At 43.9% G+C, this 19,381-nt stretch overlaps 1 protein-coding gene across 1 annotated transcript in view; it reads right to left on the bottom strand.

Annotated features, from left to right (window-relative positions):
• Window positions 1-509: 509 nt before the first annotated feature.
• Window positions 510-19,381, bottom strand: part of LOC133611506 (leucine-rich repeat and fibronectin type-III domain-containing protein 5-like) — a 313,487-nt gene continuing 294,615 nt past the window's right edge. Inside the window, exons 9-10 of the mRNA XM_072913651.1 lie at window positions 3,606-3,688; window positions 510-559 (exon numbers count right to left, since the gene is read on the bottom strand). Coding sequence (XP_072769752.1) covers window positions 540-559; window positions 3,606-3,688 — 103 coding nt within the window. The 3' untranslated portion in view covers window positions 510-539. The remainder of the gene's footprint in view (window positions 560-3,605; window positions 3,689-19,381) is intronic.

Raw genomic sequence — 19,381 nt, 5'->3', positions numbered from 1 at the left:
CCACCAATCAGGCCTGTATGGTATAGTGGGCAGACGGAAGCCTTTTCTTTGAAAAAAGGTTTGCCAAAATGTACTTTAGAGGATCTCAGAGCATGAGAAACAAAATTCTCTGTTCTGATGAGACAAAGATTGAACTCTTTGGCGTGAATACCAGGCGTCATGTTTGGAGGAAACCAGGCACCGCTCATCACCAGGCAAATACCAAACCATTTTCAGCGGCGGGAACTGCGAGACTAGTCAGGATAAAGGGAAAGTGTGACGGTACCAGGGGGAAGGAGACGGCACAGAGGCAGGCGAACAGTTTAGCCTTAGGCGTATTTATTACGATGAGGATATGAAGTGTGTAACTAGTGTAGGACTATGTGTGGAATTTATATGGAGAATATTACCGGCGGTTGTTGGTAGTGTGTGTTGAGAAAATGCAAGAGTCCAGAAGGGGCAGGGCTAGCTCTGAGGTCCGTGGGCAGGCGAAAGGTCAGGATTCGGGAGAGCGACGTTGATTCCAGGGTAGTCCAGGGAAGCGAGACACACAGCTCGAGTCAAGAAGTCGGGAGAATTACTGCGGGGCGAGGGTAAAAAAACAACCCAATGAGATCAGAATCGATGAAGTTAAGTTATAAAGTTAAAGTTAAAGGGGAACATTATCACCAGACCTATGTAAGCGTCAATATATATCTTGATGTTGCAGAAAAAAGACCATATATTTTTTTAACCGATTTCCGAACTCTAAATGGGTGAATTTTGGCGAATTAAACGCCTTTTTAATATTCGCTCTCGGAGCGATGACGTCACGTGACGTTACATCGGGAAGCAATCCGCCATTTTCTCAAACACCGAGTCAAATCAGCTCTGTTATTTTCCGTTTTTTCGACTGTTTTCCGTCCCTTGGAGACATCATGCCTCGTCGGTGTGTTGTCGGAGGGTGTAACAACACGAACAGGGACGGACGGATTCAAGTTGCACCAGTGGCCCAAAGATGCGAAAGTGGCAAGAAATTGGACGTTTGTTCCGCACACTTTACCGACGAAAGCTATGCTACGACAGAGATGACAGAGTGTGTGGATATCCTGCGACACTCAAAGCAGATGCATTTCCAACGATAAAGTCAAAGAAATCTGCCGCCAGACCCCCATTGAATCTGCCGGAGTGTGTGAGCTATTCAGGGACAAAGGCCCTCGCTAGCACGGCAAGCAATGGCGGCAGTTTGTTCCCGCAGACGAGCGAGCTAAACCCCCTGGATGTCTTGTCTCACACCGTCCCTTATGCCACCGAAGATGATCAAGAGAAGAATATCGACCCTAGCTTCCCTGGCCTGCTGACGTCAACTCCAAAACTGGACAGATCAGCTTTCAAGAAAAGAGCGCGGATGAGGGTATGTCTACAGAATATATTAATTGATGAAAATTGGGCTGTCTGCACTCTCAAAGTGCATGTTGTTGCCAAATGTATTTCATATGCTGTAAACCTAGTTCATAGTTGTTAGTTTCCTTTAATGCCAAACAAACACATACCAATCGTTGGTTAGAAGGCGATCGCCGAATTCGTCCTCGCTTTCTCCCGTGTCGCTGGCTGTCGTGTCGTGTCGTTTTCGTCGGTTTCGCTTGCATACGGTTCAAACCGATATGGCTCAATAGCTTCAGTTTCTTCTTCAATTTCGTTTTCGCTACCTGCCTCCACACTACAACCATCCGTTTCAATACATTCGTAATCTGTTGAATCGCTTAAGCCGCTGAAATCCGAGTCTGAATCTGAGCTATTGTCACTATAGCTTGCTGTTCTATGCGCCATGTTTGTTTGTGTTGGCATCACTGTGCGACGTCACAGGAAAATGGACGGGTGTTTATAACGATGGTTAAAATCAGGCACTTTGAAGCTTTTTTTAGGGATATTGCATGATGGGTAAAATTTTGAAAAAAACTTTGAAAAATATAATAAGCCACTAGGAACTGATTTTTAATGGTTTTAACCATTCTGAAATTGTGATAATGTTCCCCTTTAAAGTACCAATGATTGTCACACACACACAAGGTGTGGTGAAATTTGTCCTCTGCATTTGACCCATCCCCTTGTTCACCCCCTGGGAGGTGAGGAGAGCAGTCAGCAGCAGCACTGGCTGCGCCCGGGAAACCTTTTTGGTGATTTAATGTTATGGTTACTAAAGGGGAGGTGACGGCTCAGACACCAGAGGGCAGTAATGTTCAATAATGTATTATATACATAGTCGATGTATATATGTTAATAACAAACAATACTACTAAACTATAGAATGGAGTGTGTGACCAAAATACAAGAGTGTGTGGTGTAAGACTATGTGTGTAGTTAGATGAAGTGTGTGTTACCAAGTGTTGACGAGAGCGAACGAGGCAGTCCATGGGGCGAGAGAGAGGCGTCAGAGTCCAGGGGCGAGCGAGGAGTCGAGGAACGAGGGAGGCAGTCGAGATCCAGGGCAACGAAAGGAAAACACTGCTGAAACACAGGAGAAGACAAGGGACAAATCAAGCCACGGAGAGGAAACAAGGATAGAGCATAAAGCTTGTCGCTTACGGTACACCATATGAGAACTAAGTTCCCGCAAGGATCTCTGGGTCCACTGGTCCTTTAAGCAGCTCGCCCTCATCAATTCCAGGTGTGTAGATTGCCAATTGTCTGCAGGCTTGTAGCTGCGTGGGCGTGCTGCTTTCAGCGCGGGCAGGGGCGCGTCCGAGCGCGCTGTCAGCGGAGAGAGAGCGCATGTGGGCGTGGCCCGCGGTGCACTCGTCAGGACGCACAGATGAGGACGCATTGGAATGCGCCCTGGCCGTGACATTTAACCTACAATTCTAACCCTTGACGCTGAGTGCCAAACAGGGAGGTAATGGGTCCCATTTTTTTTATAGTCTTTGGTATGACTCGGTCGGGGTTTGAACTCACAACCTACCGATCTCAGGGCAAACACTCTAACCACTAGGCCACTGAGTAGGTAGTAGATGAAACAACAAAAGCTGCAGAAACGGAGAGTGAGGGCGAGAAATGTATAGACAATGTACCATACAGGTGGCTACGTTCTGGCACCGGAACGTAGGACAAGCTGGTTTATACAGTGTGGGGCGTCAGCATCAGGTGTGTTAATTGGTAATTCGAAACTGCCGCAGCCATAGCTGGAGAGGAGCGTGCAGGGGAGCGCTCTGGGGAGTGCGCCCCAGCCGTGACAGAAAGATGAATGCAGCGATGTACAGAGACATCCTGGATGAAAACGAAAGCATCTCATTCAACCTGATGGAGTTTGAGAGGTGTTGCAAAGAGGAATGTGTGAAACTGCCCAAAGATAGGTGTGCCAAGCTTGTGGCATCGTATTAAAATTACTTGAGGCTGTATGTGGAGGTTAAGATTCTACTTGTGAGCCCGGCAGTCTGAGGTAACAATCTTTTATTTTCATCAGGGATTGCTTTCCAGCAATATGTTTTCGGTCTTTTCAGTCCAGCGTGTCTCGGTTCTTGTGTCTTTCCTTTCTCTCTGGCTCCCAAGCCAACTCCAACTCCAATTCCAACTACGTGTCTCAATCCGGCTGCTGCTAATAAAGGCAACAGGTGATTAGATAACAAGGCCCATCTGGGCCATCTACTCACCCGTCGCTGTCTTTGAGGCCGGTCCTGGCACACCCCGTTCCGCGGCAGGCCCGCAGGCCACGCCCCCCTCCACACTGTCATTTCTGTCAAAGATGCATCAACAAAGTATTGAGCAAATGCTGTGAATACTTGTGTAAATGTATTTTTTTATTTTCTTTATTTCTAATAAATTTGCTAAATAAAAAAATTTAATAATTTTCACATAGTCATTATCGGGTATTGTGTGTAGAATTTTGAGGACACAAATGTATTTATTCCATTTTGGAATAAGGCTGTAACATAAGTAATTATAGATCAAGGAAAGCGCAGTGAATACTTTCCAGATGCACTGTTTAACTTGTGTTCAGTATTTAGTATTTAGAAATACACATTTTTCACTTCTAAGCCCCAAACGAGCAAACCTTGATCTGGTGAATTTAATTTACGAGACAATATCTGAGGGACAAGGACAGCAGCAAGCTTCTTTTTCTGACCGGGAGATTTTATCTGGTCTCAGCAGCAGTGGCTTAACATATAAATTGTAGTTTCCTGCAGATGTGGGTAAAATTGATTGCTGTTTTCTGAGTGCAAAATAAATCACCAACTTGCTGAGCAATGTCTGCGAGTTGCTGGCACCACCACATGCTACCTCTAGTGGTGAAGGCACTGGCAAAAGTGAGAAAGAATCCACCAGAAATTATAAATTCTGTAGCCTCTATCTGCAAATACTTTTCTTCACAGGATTTGACTTGCTATTTGCTCATTCCCACCTCTTGTTTGTTCTCTTTGCACAACAGGAGGTGGAATTAATTCACAATCCGCATTGCTCCGTAATTGGACAAAGTGGTATGCAGAAGTGTGAGTTGCTTTTACATTGGCATAATTAACATATTTTCCAGACTACAGAGCGCACCGGATTATAAACCGCACTGACTTAATTTCAGAAAAAAATATAATTTTCCATATTTTAGCCGCACTGGATTATAAACCGCAGATATACTGTAAATGTAAACTGTGCAAATGTTTATTTACATGTTTTAATTGTTTCCAAACAGTGTCTTTAACACGGTAGTAAAACGGATGATCAAACAAAACAGTGGTCATCGTTATGGACCCACTAGCTGCGGAAGCTAGCTCTCCAATCAGCTAAACAGACTCAAAATCTCCACGGCAAAGTTTTGGTGAATTTACAAAACTGGAATGATACAAAAAGAATGCCATTGTAAGTTAATAATACTAACACAAGGTTGTAAACGTGGTAGCATATTAGCTAATTTGTCTATAAAAATGTTAGAAGTACATCTTTTCATAACATTGTATCCTTAACATTAAAGGCCTACTGAAACCCACTACTACCGACCACGCAGTCTGATAGTTTATATATCAATGATGAAATCTTAACATTGCAACACATACCAATACGGCCGGGTTAGCTTACTAAAGTGCAATTTTAAATTTTGCGCGGAATATCCTGCTGAAAACGTCTCGGTATGATGACGTCAGCACGTGACGTCACGGATTGTAGAGGACATTTTGGGACAGCATGGTGGCCAGCTATTAAGTCGTCTGTTTTCATCGCAAAATTCCACAGTATTCTGGACATCTGTGTTGGTGAATCTTTTGCAATTTGTTCAATGAACAATGGTGACCGTAAAGAAGAAAGCTGTAGGTGGGAAGCGGTGTATTGCGGCCGACTGCAGCAACACAAACACAGCCGGTGTTTCATTGTTTACATTCCCGGAAGATGACAGTCAAGCTTTACCATTGGCCTGTTGAGAACTGGGATAACAGAGACTCTTACCAGGAGGACTTTGAGTTGGATGCACAGACGCGGTACCGTGAGTACGCATGCAGCTGCGGCGTCCAAACATTTGATCGCTTGCCCGTACATGCGTGCCGCTATGTGCATGTCACGTACGTAACTTTGGGGACTTTGGGGAAATATATGTGCTGTATGAACTTTGGGGAGGTGAACGGTACTTTGGGCTGTGGGATTGAGTGTGTTGTGCAGGTGTTTAAGTTGTATTGGCGGGTCATAAGGACGGGAGGGGGAAGGTGTTTGTTATGCGGGATTAATTTGTGGCATATTAAATATAAGCCTGGTTGTGGTGTGGCTAATAGAGTATATATATGTTTTGTGTTTATTTACTGTTTTAGTCATTCCCAGCTGAATATCAGGTTCCACCCGCCTCTCACAGCATCTTCCCTATCTGAATCGCTCCCACTGCCCTCTAGTCCTTCACTCTCACTTTCCTCATCCACAAATCTTTCATCCACGCTCAAATTAATGGGGAAATCGTCGCTTTCTCTGTCCGAATCGCTCTCACTGCTGGTGGCCATGATTGTAAACAATGTGCAGATGTGAGGAGCTCCACAACCTGTGACGTCACGCTACTCGTCTGCTACTTCCGGTACAGGCAAGGCTTTTTTATCAGCGACCAAAAGTTGCAAACTTTATCGTCGATGTTCTCTACTAAATCCTTTCAGCAAAAATATGGTAATATCGCGAAATGATCAAGTATGACACATAGAATGGACCTGCTATCCCCGTTTAAATAAGAAAATCGCATTTCAGTAGGCCTTTAAAGAAAACAAAAAATAAATACATGTAAATCAACTTACAACAAAAAAATGTCAATTGTTTTTGACAGAAAAGATTTAAAGTGCATCAATTTGCCTTAAACTTAAAACATTTTTAAATCGGGAGAAGCAATTTGATACTGAAAAGTAAAATTAAATAAACTGAGTAAATAATGATGAATTCAAATTGATCAGCATCATTAACTCAGGAGCACAATGTACAACTTTTTCACCGACAGCACAAAAATGAATAAAACAATTTGTGCTTATCTTTTGAAAAAAACAATTTAAAAAAATAAGGAAGTCAAGATTTTGTCTACATTCTGTAGTGCACAGCTAGATTTGAAGCATGATCTGCATGATATTGATTAAGCATGTTCCCTACCCTCTGTTTGGGAATGACTGGTTTAACGCAAACCATATGTCCAGTCCCATGTTGATAGTTTTAAAAAGCTGAATTCCACTCGTTAAGTATAAATAACTTTAAATAACGTTTCTGTGATTAATTACGAGTTAACTACAGACAATATGATTAATCATAATGTAATATTTGAGTCGATGCACAGCTCTAGCAAAAACATCTAATTTGATGTGGTTATTTACAAGATATATATTTATATTTTAAATTAGGGTCTATTTTTCACTCTTTTTTAAAACAATTTTTTTTTATCTCTGCTTCTGATAGTTTCCCACTAGTTTGAGTTGGTTTCCCGGCTGGCGGTGCAGGTGTCATTTCAGCAGGGTTGTGCTCCTGTCATGTCAAACTGAACATCACAAGAACAATTTACCTTTAAGGCCGTGTGAATGTTGCCTACTGTAAAGTCTCTGAGGGATGATTTTGCCCTTTGCTCTTTTTTCTAAAAACTTTTTTTCTACTTGTCTCCCTCGATCTCTCATGAGGAGTGTTCTCCAGGTCGAAAACACATTTCCTTTTTTTTTAATGTCTCTCTTCTGCCATTCACAACTCTCTCCATAACACTCTCTACTGTTTAAAAAAACATGTATTCATGCATCTTTTCACCCCTTACTCCCTCTGCCTGTCAATCAAAACGTGTGTCCACCCTCCCCTTCCCGATGGGCCCTCTTACTTATTGAAGCCTTTTGTATTCGCAATCCATCCCCCTTTCCAGAGCTGCAGGGTCACGAGGGAATTAGGTAAAACCGCCTGCAGCACTGGAATGGAGTGAACACTTCTTGCTCACAGATTTTTATGAAACCATTTCCCTCCCGCCAGTCTTTTACAGAACTTTTTACAGAGTGCATGTACTCCTATTATAATAGATGTTGCTCTGTTTATGTTTCCTTAACTCATGAAGGAGTAGATGCAGTTTGTTAAGGATTATATACGTTAACCTTTTAAAAGTGTGGGACGACGGCGCTGAGGGCTGCTGTGTTGTGTTGCTGTGGTAGTTGCGTTTTATTAGCTTTGCTGGAAGAACATGCCCTTTATAGACTCCTCAGTGAGTGTATGGCACACTCACTAGCTGTATTGACACTGCACTGAGACTATGTTGCTGTTTCATAAGGGCGCCATCTGCTAGATGAAAAAAACCACCAACATTTGACCAGACATTATATATATATATATATATATCCATCCATCCATCCATTTTCTACCGCTTATTCCCTTAGGGGTCGCGGGGGGCTACAATCGGGCGGAAGGCGGGGTACACCCTGGACAAGTCGCCACCTCATCACAGGGCCAACACAGATAGACAGACAACATTCACACTCACATTCACACACTAGGGCCAATTTAGTGTTGCCAATCAACCTATCCCCAGGTGCATGTCTTTGGAGGTGGGAGGAAACCGGAGTACCCGGAGGGAACCCACGCAGTCACGGGGAGAACATGCAAACTCCACACAGAAAGATCCCGAGCCCGGGATTGAACCCAGGACTGCTCAGGACCTTCGTATTGTGAGGCAGTCGCACTAACCCCTCTGCCACCGTGCTGCCCATATACATATATTGATCTGAGCCGAGGATGTCGTTGTGGTTTGTGGAGCCCTTTGAGACACTTGTGATTTAGTGCTATATAAATAAACTTTGATATGTATATATATATATATATATATATATATATATATATATATATATATATATATATACATATATATATATATATATATATATATATATATATATATATATATATATATATATATAAATATTTATATATATACATACACATATATATATGTATATATATACATATATATGTATACATACACATACACATATATATATATATATATATATATATATATATATATATATATATACATACACATACATATATATATATATATATATATATATATATATATATATATATATATATATATATATATATATATATATATATATATATATATATATATATATATATATATATATAGGCTCCAGTGACCCCCCACGACCCTGAAAGGGACAAGCGGTAGAAAATGGATGGATATATATATATACATACATACATACATATATATAAATATATATATTAGGGCTGGGCAACGATTAAAAATTTTAATCATAATTAATCGCACTCTTTCTCCGATTAATCACGATTAACAGGGTGGAGGACAGAGTAAAACAACTTGCACTGAGCCTTGTCTAAAATCCGCTACACCTCCCTGATACCGAAGTACATGTTAAACTACTTCCTTAACGTAAATGACCGCCATAACTACAACACCAGGGGGAGCTCCACTAACCACGTTAAACCCAGATTCCAATCTAACAAAGGTCTTTACTCATTCTCTTTCTATGCCACATCAATGTGGAATGCACTCCCAACAGGTGTAAAAGAAAGGGCATCTCTATCCTCCTTCAAAACCTAAAAAGAACACCTCCAGGCAATTTCAACCCTAAACTAACTGTCACGGCGCGGATTCGAACCTGTGTCTCTCATAATTCTGAGTGTCACAATTCCTCTTCTGGCTGCTCACTCGGACACGCCCCCGCTCACGCTGGGCTGCGACAAGGCTACAGGCAATCACTCATCATCACACCTGGGCTTGACGAGAGGGAGCGGCATAAAGAGACAGCGAAGCCAGGAGACCTTTGCCAGAACGTAGCCAATCTCACCTGAGTAAGCATCACGTCTGGCACCTCTCCCTCGTTCCTTGCTTGCCTTCATTGTGTTTTTCCTCGTTCCTGTCTTGATGTCCTTTGTGTCTTCCACAGTGTTTTCCGCGATCGTGTCTTGCCTCACGACCTCCTCCCGGATTGTTGCTTGCCTTCCCCGATCCTTGACCACTGTTTGGACCCTGACATCGTTGCCTCTCTCCAGCCCCCGACTGCTTGCCTTCCTGCTGACTACCCCTTCGCCTTCCCCTTTGATACATCCAACACGCACCGACAACACCCTCTGGTAAATTCTACATTGTTAATTCCACACATAGTCTGCATTCACTCACTAGTGGTAGAATACACTTCCCACACATTCATCAGAGGTTTAAATAAACCTTCAAAAACGCAGTTCTGCCTTGGTGTCGCCTTCTTCCCTTTGCCTAGTACACAACAGTACGTTCTGGCCAAAAACATGGCGGAACCAGGCGACACCCGAGAAGCCCTGTCTCTATCCCCCAGGACTTCTGGCTTGTCCATGCTTAGTGCTGTGGTTAACGAGCACCAAGAGCGTTTTATTGCCCTTGAGGACAATTTGGAGAGAGCTTTTTCTAAACTTCACTCTAGGCTAGACTGCCTTATGCCTAGAGTGACCCCCACTGCAGCTACCCCGCAGCTCACTTCCCCAGTCCAAAGACCGGAACGCTGCGGTCTAGAACGAGAACCCAAAATAGCTTGTCCTAGACCCTTTGAAGGTGATTTTGAGCTGTGCAGGGGATTTCTTGTTCAGTGTGATCTTATTTTTCAACACCAGCCTTCACGCTATTCTTCTGATGGGGCTAAGATCGCTTTCATTTTTGCCCTACTCACGGGACCTGCACTCAAGTGGGCTACGGCTGCCGTGGACAGGACCTTAGGGCTAAGCACAGACTACGCTGCCTTCCGGGACGAATTTCGGGCCGTATTTGACCACCCCAAGGATGGGGGGGACGCCGCGGGACACCTACACTCCATCCAGCAGGGACTTCGCTCGGTGGCGGCCTACACTCTGGAATTCCGGACCCTGGCGGCTGACAGCGGGTGGGACGATCGGGCACTCCAGAGCGCGTTCCGTCGAGGACTTTCGGAGGAGATTAAGGACGGATTACTGAGGGACAGACCCAGATCCTGCAGGGACCTCATCGAACTTGCACTCTTGTTCGATCAGAGATTGATGGAACGTGCGACTGAGCAAGCCCAGGGAGCCACAAGGATCAGTACCCGGCCTCAACTGCTACCCACTTTTGAAGTTCCAGCCCCGCCACATATGGCTCCAACCACCATGTTGACAGCCCCGGAGCCCATGCAGTTGGGAAGGACCCGGCTGACCATTGAAGAGAGAGAGAGAAGGTTCAGACAACGCCTTTGTCTTTACTGTGGTCTAACCGGACATATCCTTCGTTTTTGTCCGGCTAAACCAAAAGACCAGGCTCGCCAGCTGAGGGGGTCCTGGTGAGCCATACTTCTTTTCCCCAAGATAAGGAAAACCCCGACTTCGTGATACCCGCTACCCTAGCGTGGGGCTCTAAATCTATCCAAGTAAAGGCTTATTTGGACTCTGGAGCCGATGAGAGTCTCCTGAACTATGAATTTGCCCAAAGGATGGGCATTCCACTGGTCCACCTGACCTGGTCACTTCCTGCTCAAGCCCTGGACGGACGACCTTTGGGACCCATCAGGTTTCGTACTGAACCTATTACCATGACCATTTCAGGAAACCACAGCGAGACCATCAGTCTTTGGGTTCTGGAGACCCCCGTCGCCCCGCTGGTGCTGGGTAGATCTTGGCTCCGTCAACATGACCCCCACGTCTCTTGGTCTTCTGGCAGGATCTTGGCATGGAGCACACCCTGCCACGCTAACTGTCTCAGGGCTGCCTCCCCTCCGGTCCACAGTCCCAGTATTGCTACCCCCCAGACGGATCTGTCCTGTGTACCTGCCTGCTACCATGACCTAGCGGAGGTTTTCAACAGGGAGCAAGCACAGGGTCTACCCCCGCATAGGCCATACGATTGTGCTATTGAGCTACTCCCGGAGGCTAAGCTACCTGCAAGCCGGCTTTATAATCTGTCACTCCCCGAGAAAAAGGCCATGAAGACATACATCACGGAGGGTCTAGCTTCGGGAATCATCACTCAATCTAAGTCTCCACTGGCAGCTGGATTCTTCTTTGTCTCCAAGAAGGACGGTTCACTCAGGCCTTGCATCGACTACCGTCATCTCAACAACATTACTATTAAGAACAAGTACCCCCTGCCTCTTCTCAACTCATCCTTCGAACCATTGGCACCAGCCACCATCTTCTCTAAATTGGATCTCCGGAACGCCTATCATCTTGTGCGAATTAAGGAAGGGGACGAGTGGAAGACGGCGTTCAACACCCACCTTGGGCACTTCGAATACCGGGTCATGCCTTTTGGACTCACGAAACCCCCAGCTGTTTTTCAGGCCCTCGTCAATGACATTCTGCGTGATATGCTTGATAAATTTGTCGTTGTTTACCTTGATGACATTCTGATTTTTTCCCAGAGTTTGGCTGAACACTAGGAACATGTTAGACTTGTACTCCAGAGACTTTTAGAAAACCGGCTCTTTGTCAAGGCCGAGAAGTGCAACTTTCACACCTCTTCAGTGGAATTCCTCGGTTTTGTAGTCGAGAAGGGACACATCCGAGCCGACCCCAAAAAAGTGGATGCTGTGGTGGATTGGCCTCAGCCATCTTCTAAAACGGAGTTGCGGAGATTTCTCGGCTTCACTGGATTTTACCGACGCTTCATCCAGGACTTCAGCCGGCTTGCCGCACCACTCCATGCCCTCACCTCTCCTAAAGGTTTTTTTGTCTGGTCTCATACTGCTAACAAGGCTTTCGAAGAGCTGAAGAAGAGATTCATCTCCGCCCCTGTCCTCGTCCACCCTGACTTGGACGTTGCCTTTCTTGTGGAGGTGGACGCTTCAGATTCCGGGATTGGAGCTGTACTACTCAGTGGCCTAGTGGTTAGAGTGTCCGTCCTGAGATCGGTAGGTTGGGAGTTCAAATCCCGGCCGAGTCAAACCAAAGACTATAAAAATGGGACCCATTACCTCCCTGCTTGGCACTCAGCATCAAGGGTTGGAATTGGGGGTTAAATCACCAAAATGATTCCCGGGCGCAGCCACCGCTGCTGCCCACTGCTCCCCTCACCTCCCAGGGGGTGATCAAGGGTGATGGGTCAAATGCAGAGAATAATTTCGCCACACCTAGTGTGTGTGTGACAATCATTGGTACTTTAACTTTAACTTTAACTTTACTTTCTCAACGCTCTAAGATTGACAATCTCATTCACCCAGTTGCATTTTTTTTCCAGACGTCTATCCCTGGCAGAGCGGAACTACGACGCTGGGAACAGAGAACTGTTGGCGGTCCACGAAGCTCTTGCCGAATGGAGACACTGGTTGGAGGGGGCTCGTCACCAGTTCCAGATCCTAACTGACCACAGCAATCTCCTCCACATCCGCTCTGCCAGGAGGCTGAATAATCGACAGGCAAGATGGCAACAATTCTTCTCCCGCTTCGACTACTTGCTGTCTTTCAGACCCGGATCCAAGAACGCTAAGGTGGACGCTCTCTCCAGAGTGTTTATGGAGGAATCTTCTGAGCGCCCAGTGGATGTCCCCATTTTTCCTCCCTCTCGCATTGTGGGGATGGTTTCCTGGAAAGTGGAGGAACTTGTTAAAACTGCACTGCGCTCCAATCCAGGACCTGGGGATGGACCACCCAACAAGCTCTTTGTCCATCAGGAACTGCGATCCAGAGTCCTGGATTGGGGCCACACTAGCCTGTTTTCGTGCCATCCTGGATTCCAAAGAACCCTTTCACTGCTTCGTAGACGCTTCTGGTGGCCATCCATGGCCAGAGACACGCGTGAGTTTATCGCAGCATGTTCTTCTTGTGCCCGCAGCAAGGCATCACACAGACCCCCAGCTGGTCTCCTTCACCCGCTCCCCATCCCTGCCCGCCCTTGGTCACACATCGCCTTGGATTTCATCACAGGATTTCCAGCCTCCAGAGGTAACACTACCATATTAACCATTGTAGACCGATTCTCCAAAGCAGCCCATTTCATTCCTCTTGGCAAACTACCTTCTGCTTCGGAGACGGCTGACCTCCTCACCCTTCACATCATCAAATTGCATGGTATCCCGGTAGACATTGTGTCTGATCGGGGCCCCCAGTTTTCTTCACAAGTCTGGAGAGCCTTTTGTAGGGGGATTGGGGCCTCGGTCAGTCTCACTTCGGGATACCACCCCCAGAGCAACGGGCAGGCTGAAAGGGCGAACCAGAGCGTGGAGACCATGCTCCGCTGCGTCGCCAGTAAGAAGCCCACTACCTGGAGCAAGTTCCTTCCTTGGGTGGAATACTCCTACAACTCCTTGAGGAGCTCCGCTACCGGTATGTCACCTTTTGAATGTTCTTTGGGCTATCAACCCCCCTTGTTTCCCCAGCAAGAATTGGAGATTGCAGTGCCCTCTACTAAGGCCCACATAAGGAAGTGTCAGAGGGTGTGGAGAGCCGCTCGAGCAGCCTCAGAGAAGGCTTCTGCAAAGATGTGCCGCAACGCCAACCGTCATCGCGTCCCGGCTCCATCCTATCGGCCGGGCCAACAAGTCTTGTTATTGGCCAAGGACCTTAATCTTCAGGTACCTTCTAAGAAGTTAGCACCCCGTTACGTTGGTCCATTCCCCATCATCTCTATAATTAACCCCGTTTCTGTCAAGCTAGCTCTCCCACCCTCGGTTAAGAGACACTCGGTAGTACATGTTTCACAGATAAAACCGGTAGCGGAGAGCGCTCTGTCTCCCCCTGTCCCTTCCCCCCCTCCCTCTAGGTTCCTGGAAAATGGAGATCAGGTTTGGATCGTTAAAGAAATCCTCAGGGTCCGTCGACAGGGTAGGGGGCTTGTGTATCTGGTCGACTGGGAGGGTTATGGACCAGAGGACAGGTCTTGGGTACCAGCCTCCTATCTTGCCGATCCCTCACTTCTAGAGGATTTCTACAGCGCCAATCCTGATACCCCCTTCCCCCCCCCCGCCTAAGGGGGGGGGGGGGGGGGGGGGGAGTCACGGCGCGGATTCGAACCCATGTCTCTCATAATTCTGAGTGTCACAATTCCTCTTCTGGCTGCTCGCTCGGACACGCCCCCGCTCACGGGGACAGTGTTTTCCGCGATCGTGTCTTGCCTCACGACCTCCTCCCGGATTGTTGCTTGCCTTCCCCGATCCTTGACCACTGTTTGGACCCTGACATCATTGCCTCTCTCCAGCCCCCGACTGCTTGCCTTCCTGCTGACTACCCCTTCGCCTTCCCCTTTGGATTCGACGAAAGATACATCCAACACGCACCGACAACACCCTCTGGTAAATTCTACATTGTTAATTCCACACATAGTCTGCATTCACTCACTAGTGGTAGCATACACTTCCCACACATTCATCAGAGGTTTAAATAAACCTTCAAAAATGCAGTTCTGCCTTAGTGTCGCCTCCTTCCCTTTGCCTAGTACACAACACTAACACCCTCCCTTCCTCATCATACCTCCTCGGATTGTAAATAATCAAATGTAAACAAAAAATGTCTGTCTATCTGTGTTGGCCCTGCGATGAGGTGGCGACTTGTCCAGGGTGTACCCCGCCTTCCGCCCGATTGTAGCTGAGATAGGCTCCAGCGCCCCCCGTGACCCCAAAGGGAATAAGCGGTAGAAAATGGATGGATGGATGGAAATGTAGTCACTTTTTCTTATAATTTCTGATCTCTCTCTCTGTGTCCAATACTTGCTGTACATATGTACCAAGTCAGACCTACACTGTTCCAATGGCAATTTCTCTGATGATGCAATTGTTGATGACTGAAGTGTTGATTCCAACCAAACTTAACACCCCCCACCCCTCTATATCCCACACCCCGGATTGTAAATAATGTAAATAATTCAATTTATATACTGTGATGATTATCTTGTGTGATGACTGTATTATGAAAATAGTATATAACTGTATCATGAATCAATTTAATTGGACCCCGACTTAAACAAGTTGAAAAACTTTTTCGGGTGTTACCATTTAGTGGTCAATTGTACGGAATATGTACTTCACTGTGCAATCTACTAATACAAGTTTCAATCAATCAATCAATCAACTGCATTGTGTACGCAAAACTCAATAATGAATTCAAAAGTATTGTGTAGTGCACCTTTATTGGAATATTCTCCCATATGAACAAAAGCGCCAAAACATTTGTTGTGCAAACACAATTTAAATCAGTACTTGTTAAAGGGGAACATTATCACAACTTCAGAAGGGTTAAAACCATTAAAAATCGGTTCCCAGTGGCTTATTTTTTTTTTCAACGTTTTTTTCAAAATTTTAACCATCACGCAATATCCCTAAAAAAAGCTTCAAAGTGCCTAATTTTAACCATCGTTATATACACCCGTCCATTTTCCTGTGACGTCACACAGTGATGCCAATACAAACAAACATGGCAGATAGAACAGCAAGGAATAGCGACATTAGCTCGGATTCAGACTCGGATTTCAGCGGCTTAAGCGATTCAACAGATTATGCATGTATTGAAACGGATGGTTGTAGTGTGGAGGCAGGTAGCGAAAATGAAATTGAAGAAGAAACTGAAGCTATTGAGCCATATCGGTTTGAACCGTATGCAAGCGAAACCGACGAAAACGACACGACAGCCAGCGACACGGGAGAAAGCGAGGACGAATTCGGCGATCGCCTTCTAACCAACGATTGGTATGTGTTTGTTTGGCATTAAAGGAAACTAACAACTATGAACTAGGTTTACAGCATATGAATACATTTGGCAACAACATGCACTTTGAGAGTGCAGACAGCCCATTTCAGGCGCGCTAAGAACATATATTTTTCCACGATTTCAGCACTCAGGTTAACCATACCTAAATAGACACAAAATACTGCATTACACAAGACTACTCGAATGATTGAAAAAAATAAATGTTTTTAAGCTAAATTATTGGTAAACACAGTTTATGTATACAAATTTACATAAAACCGCGAGTAATGAATAACGTTTTCATCAATTAATATATTCTGTAGACATACCCTCATCCGCTCTCTTTACCTGAAAGCTGATCTGTCCAGTTTTGGAGTTGATGTCAGCATCTGCTTTGAGTGTCGCAGGATATCCACACATATTCTTGCCATCTCTGTCGTAGCATAGCTTTCGTCGGTAAAGTGTGCGGAACAAACGACTGACCATTTCGTCGGCTTTCCCCACAGCCTCGTATTTTGAACAAATTTCGTCCAATTTCTTGCCACTTTTTCATCTTTGGGCCACTGGTGCAACTTGAATCCGTCCCTGTTCATGTTGTTACACCCTCCGGCAACACACCGACGAAAGTGAGAAAATGGCGGATTGCTTCCCGATGTGACGTCACGTTGTGACGTCATCGCTCCGAGAACGAATAATAAAAAGGCGTTTAATTCGCCAAAATTCACCCATTTAGAGTTCGGAAATCGGGTAAAAAATATATGGTCTTTTTTCTGCAACATATATATATTGACGCTTACATAGGTCTGGTGATAATGTTCCCCTTTAAACAGTAGCAGTTAAATAGCATATTTTATGAAAATCAACTCAAAAAATGTCAATACAAACATTCAAGTGTATTGCCACTGCCAGGGTATTTAAGTTATCCTGTTTTTTATGGAAAATAAATATAATCTACAAACAAATCCCTGAGCCACAATCATAACATCCGAACAGGCAATTTCTGAGGTAAAAGCAGAACCATTTTCCTCTAATTTTCCTTTCCATAATGCCTCTCCTCTGTTTTCATTCTAGACAGAGCATGTGAATGCAGCACCCACTTTTCATCAATATAATGCACTGTAACTGCCAGGTAATTATGCTTACCGATTGATGTCCAGTAGTCCCCACTGAGAGCAACTACAGCTGCACGTTGTAAACTTGTCACTTTTACAGTCCCCTCTTTTTCATACAACTGCTGTATTCTTGGTGCGATGGTGCATCTTGATGGCGGCTCATACGTGCTGTCACTTGTTGCCATTCGCACAATGTTTCTCGTCTTCCACAACACTAATGGACCTACAGTCTGTAACTATTCACTTCGCTATGGCATTTGTTAGCTTCTCTTGCTCTGGTTTATCTATACTTCTCCCGCACGCTGTATTTAACCTAGTCTGCCGCAGCCTGGCTCCACTTTCTGCTTTGTTGAATGGTTTGCTGGCATCAACAGTGTGCTTGGCGTTAAGGTGATATTTTAGACCGGAAGTACTCCTGTGGTAAGAAAATTCAGCTTGGCAGTGGCTACAAACCACTTTGCTTCTGTCAATTCCGCCTTCTGGAAGTACTTTATAATGAAAATGACCATGTAAAAGTTCTGTTGAGTTACCCTTCTTCTCCATGCTTGTTTTGTTTTTTTCAGCGTTCTCCTTTCTTTTCCGCAGGAGCCAGCAATAGGCGTTAACAAAATAAAAGCATGTAAACAACATACGCAAATGCGCGATAGAAACATTGTCGGCGTTAATAGATTGATGCTTTAACTCGAAATTAACGCATTAACTTGCCCACCCCTAATGTATATATATATATATATATATATATACATACATACATACATACATGGCTTGTGCAGCCCTTTGAGACACTTGTGATTCAGGGCTATATAAATAAACTTTGATTCATTGATAAACATACATATATATATATATGTAAACATACATATAAATACTGTATATATATATATAAACATACATATAAATATTGTATATATATATATGTATATATATATGCATATATACATATATATATATACATACATATATATGTATACATATATACATACATATATATATATATATATATACATACATATATATGTATATATACATACATTCATACATACATACATACATACATATATATGTATACATACATACATTCATACATACATATATATATATACATACATATACTGTATATGTATACATATATACATACATATATATAAATATATACATACATATACTGTATATGTATACATATATATATATATATACATATATACATACATATATATGTATACATACATACATTCATACATATATATATATTATTATATAAATATATATTACATACATACACATATATGTATATATACATACATTCATACGTACATACATACATATATACATATATATAAATATATATATATATATATATATTTATATATATATATATATATATACATACATACATACATATATATGTACATACATTCATACATATATATGTACATACATACATATGCATGTCACTGAAGGCATTAAAACTATGAATGAACACATGTGGAGTTATGTACTTAACAAAAAAAGGTGAAATATATATGGGGACGGCGTGGCGAAGTTGGTAGAGTAGCCGTGCCAGCAATCGGAGGGTTGCTGGTTACTGGGGTTCAATCCCCACCTTCTACCATCCTAGTCACGTCCGTTGTGTCCTTGGGCAAGACACTTCATCCCTTGCTCCTGATGGCTGCTGGTTAGCGCCTTGCATGGCAGCTCCTGCCATCAGTGTGTGAATGTGTGTGTGAATGTGGAAATAGTGTCAAAGCGCTTTGAGTACCTTGAAGGTAGAAAAGCGCTATACAAGTATAACCCATTTATCATTTATTTATCATTTAAATAACTGAAAACATGTTTTATATTCTAGTTTCTTCAAAGTAGCCACCCTTTGCTGTGATTACTGCTTTGCACACTCTTGGCATTCTCTCGATGAGCTTCAAGAGGTAGTCACCTAAAAGGGTTTTCACTTCGCAGGTGTCATAGTCTTGATGCCTTCAGTGACAATCTACAATGTAAATGGTCATGAAAATAAAGAAAACACATTGAAATGAGAAGGTGTGTCCAAACGTTTGGCCTGCACTGTATACACACACACACGATTCGAGTACATTTATTAGTTTGATTAGATAAAACAGCATAAATGTGTATTTCCTTTCATCAATGAATCGTTTGATGAGTAAAATAAGCACAAGGCTGCTCCAATAGAGCACACATGAGAGTGGTGCGCCTATTGG

The sequence above is a fragment of the Nerophis lumbriciformis genome, linkage group LG08 (assembly GCF_033978685.3).
Source record: "Nerophis lumbriciformis linkage group LG08, RoL_Nlum_v2.1, whole genome shotgun sequence".
In the NCBI taxonomy this organism is placed as follows: Eukaryota; Metazoa; Chordata; class Actinopteri; order Syngnathiformes; family Syngnathidae; genus Nerophis; species Nerophis lumbriciformis.
This window is presented reverse-complemented; position numbering and strand designations above follow the sequence as displayed.